General features: G+C 41.0%; 1 protein-coding gene across 3 annotated transcripts in view; it reads right to left on the reverse strand.

The window, feature by feature from the left end:
• The window catches only part of LOC106604040 (cell adhesion molecule 2), a 574105-nt gene extending 571011 nt beyond the window's left edge, over window positions 1-3094 (reverse strand). For all 3 annotated transcript variants that reach the window (XM_045717479.1, XM_045717480.1, XM_045717478.1), the window contains exon 1: window positions 2674-3094. In XM_045717479.1, the coding sequence (XP_045573435.1) occupies window positions 2674-2734 (61 nt within the window). In that variant the 5' untranslated portion in view covers window positions 2735-3094. The remainder of the gene's footprint in view (window positions 1-2673) is intronic.
• Between the last annotated feature and the right edge of the window lie 674 nt (window positions 3095-3768).

A 3768-nucleotide genomic window follows, 5' to 3' on the forward strand; every position in this document is an offset into this window, starting at 1 on the left:
ATATCTGAGAGTTTATTCTAGTGCAGTTAACCCCCTTGTCGGGGTTTGAATTTGACGCCACTTGCGGTGAACAAATGAAGTGTTAATATCGACAGTGTTGGATTATTGTGTTGAGTTATTAATGTCTGTTAAAACTCTCTCAGAGTGAAAAGGACTAGGGAGGCCCCTTTCTTACCACATTTTTAAGGTTGTTATTTAGACTTGTTTTAATACTTGTTTTTATTATTATTATTATTTATTTGTGTGTGAGATATATATATATATATATATATATATAACCTACCTATAAGCAAGAGATCGCTATGTGCACAGATAAGATCAGGGATATTGTCTCTGTGTATTGAAACAGGTCAGATCAGGGATATTGTCTCTGTGTATTGAAACAGGTCAGATCAGGGATATTGCCTCTGCGTATTGACACATCGTCAGATCAGGGATATTGCCGCTGCGTATTGAAACAGGTCAGATCAGGGATATTGCCTCTGCGTATTGAAACAGGTCAGATCAGGGATATTGCCTCTGCGTATTGAAACAGGTCAGATCAGGGATATTGCCTCTGCGTATTGAAACAGGTCAGATCAGGGATATTGCCTCTGCGTATTGAAACAGGTCAGATCAGGGATATTGCCTCTGCGTATTGAAACAGGTCAGATCAGGGATATTGCCTCTGCGTATTGAAACAGGTCAGATCAGGGATATTGCCTCTGCGTATTGAAACAGGTCAGATCAGGGATATTGCCTCTGCATATTGAAACAGGTCGGTATTGTGGTGAACTGGAAGAGGAAAGACTATGTAACTACTGTGTCCTCGAAGAAATAGAGAATGAAACTCATTTTATCCTCTATCGCCTTTTCTACCACGATATACGCTTGCTCTTAGTCCACAAATCCCACCAGATATACCCTGGTATTATGTAGCCATGAGGAGACAGACCACCAGATATACCCTGGTATTATGTAGCCATGAGGAGACAGACCACCAGATATACCCTGGTATTATGTAGCCATGAGGAGACAGACCACCAGATATACCCTGGTATTATGTAGTCATGAGGAGACAGACCACCAGATATACCCTGGTATTATGTAGTCATGAGGAGACAGACCACCAGATATACCCTGGTATTATGTAGCTGAGTGATGAGGAGACAGACCACCAGATATACCCTGGTATTATGTAGCCATGAGGAGACAGACCACCAGATATACCCTGGTATTATGTAGCCATGAGGAGACAGACCACCAGATATACCCTGGAATTATGTAGCCATGAGGAGACAGACCACCAGATATACCCTGGTATTATGTAGCCATGAGGAGACAGACCACCAGATATATTGTGTATATAGATTGTGTGTATAGGCTTGTCTCCCATATGAATCTTCTCTCTCTTGTTACAGACTGCGTTCAAATGCCTACAGTTAATTATTAATAACATGTACTGTATGTGTATATATACAGAGTGTGTGTGTGTGTATATATATATATATTATTTTACTGCTCTAGGGATATCAATATTGTTTGGATTATCTAATGTATTATTATGTATTTTTTCACTCTTTCTGCGATGTGCAATGCAGAGAACAGACGAAGAAGAATTGTCATTTAATTAGCAGTGAATTATTGCAATGTTTGTTTATGTGTCAATTAATCCCATAAGGGATGGTTTGCCAATTGTCGACTTGACACAAAAAAAAAAAAACATTTTCATGAATTAATTCACTCACATGTTTCTGTATGCACACCCATTGATTAATTGATCTTATACTATCATAAATATAAATAACATACCTTTTTTCAAAACTAATCCAAATTGTAAGTGGTTGGATTTATTTCAGCTGTTACTGAGATGGTTATTCCAGTTTAGATGGTTTAGGAAGTCTAATTTATCAATTTTCCCTACCATGGCAATCATTGCAGGTGATTTAAAAAAGTTTGGAATTGTTTGCTATCCCGAAGTTTGGCTGGATTCCAATAGGATTTATATTTATATAACTCTTTTGCAAGCCAGCATAACGTGGCTTGCCGATGTGGCCTGCAAACCAGGAGTTTCAGACCACTGTGTTAGCATTAAACTTGGCTGTTGAAGTATGGCATTGTCAACAACAAAAAGTAATGCAAAAAAAAAAAATATATATATATATATATATAAAAACAATGAAATATTTCCCTTAGGAACTTGCTTGGTGTAGGCTAAGGACTGACAACCATTGAATGCAACAATTATGTCTCTGTCACTAGAAAACACAGTCATGGGTGGTACTTGTACGTATCAAATTCACCTGAAAGGCACCCTGGGAAATAAATTACGCATATAAGGCGTTACACCCTACGGTGTTAAAACAACAAGCAAAAAAAAAAACGAGTGACTAACACAATGTTATTTCCCAAAGACCAGAGAAAGTGTAACAGCTCTAATAAAGTCTTAATTTAAGTCAGAATTCGCAACACCCATGGGTGTTCGGGATGCAACAGTCCTGGGTTATTAGTTCATCAACACTTTGTAAAAAAAAAAAAAGTGTTAGTTTATTAACACTATTTGTAAATGGTCAGATATAATTTCTAAGAAGATTTGAAATGACACACTGTCGGTGTAAAATTCTGATTGCAAATTTGCTATACACACACAAACACCTAAATCCTTTCCCGGTAGAAGTTCCAAAACGGACTTACCTTTTAGCAGGATCCCGTAGACTGCGCACAGTGTCAGAACCAAGTGATGCTTGGGAATCATCCTGTCTTCTCCGCTCTCTTTACTAGCCTTACCGAAAGCTCTCCGTTGTACGTTAAGCGGTTTGTTATCCAGGTGGGGTGGGTGGCCTCGTCAGTCCTCGTGTTGCTGTGAGATCCGTATATATATATATATATATGGGCTCCTCGTGCGTACCGATCGGTAATAACGTTTTCCTAACGTTTTCCTCCTTTTATTCGGTTTAGTCCCCTTGGGTGGCCCAGAAGGTATCCAGGGAATTGGGTAGCGCGCAAATTAGATGTAACTGCTCCGTAGCTCTATAGCTGTGATAATGATTCGTTGTGTTTCCTCCGGTAAGAAGAAGAGATGCTGCCGTATTCCGCTCTTCCTCACTTTGCTCTCACGCACAGAATCGGTAAAGTGCTGCTCTTGAGCTCGGGAGGCAGGAGGTGCGTGTGTTAGTCCCGCCCACACAGTGGTGACTGATAGGATTGGTTAACCAATCAGGGCCGTCCGTAGTTGAGCACCGTGTCTGTGCGTGCGTGCGTGTGTGTGTGTGTGTGTGTGTGTGTGTGTGTGTGTGTGTGTGTGTGTGTGTGTGTGTGTGTGTGTGTGTGTGTGTGTGTGTGTGTGTGTGTGTGTGTGTGTCTGTGTGTCACGGGAGGTTACGCGAGGAATCGGGGGGTTTCTATTCGCCGAGCGGCGGGAGACCTCTAGCCGAGCAGAGAGTTTGTGTTTAAATCCTGAACAGCAATTGACAGAAAATCTGGGCGGATTTCAATTATCCTAAACTGAAGGCTACTGGTCTATGGAGGAAAGCAGGACTGGAGGAGCGCCTTTCTTTACTGAACAGTTATCAGCATGGTGCACTGTCCAGAAACATACATGCTTCTACATCTGCATGCTTCTACATAGCCTGGTTCCTCTCTAGGTTTCTTCCAAGGTTTTGGCCTTTCTAGGGAGTTTTTCCTAGCCACTGTGCTTCTTCACCTGCATTGCTTGCTGTTTGTGGTTTTTAGGCTGGGTTTCTGTACAGCACTTTGAGATATCAGCTGATGTAAGAAGGGCTTTTAAAA

This window comes from Salmo salar, chromosome ssa04 (genome assembly GCF_905237065.1).
Source record: "Salmo salar chromosome ssa04, Ssal_v3.1, whole genome shotgun sequence".
Lineage (NCBI taxonomy): Eukaryota > Metazoa > Chordata > Actinopteri > Salmoniformes > Salmonidae > Salmo > Salmo salar.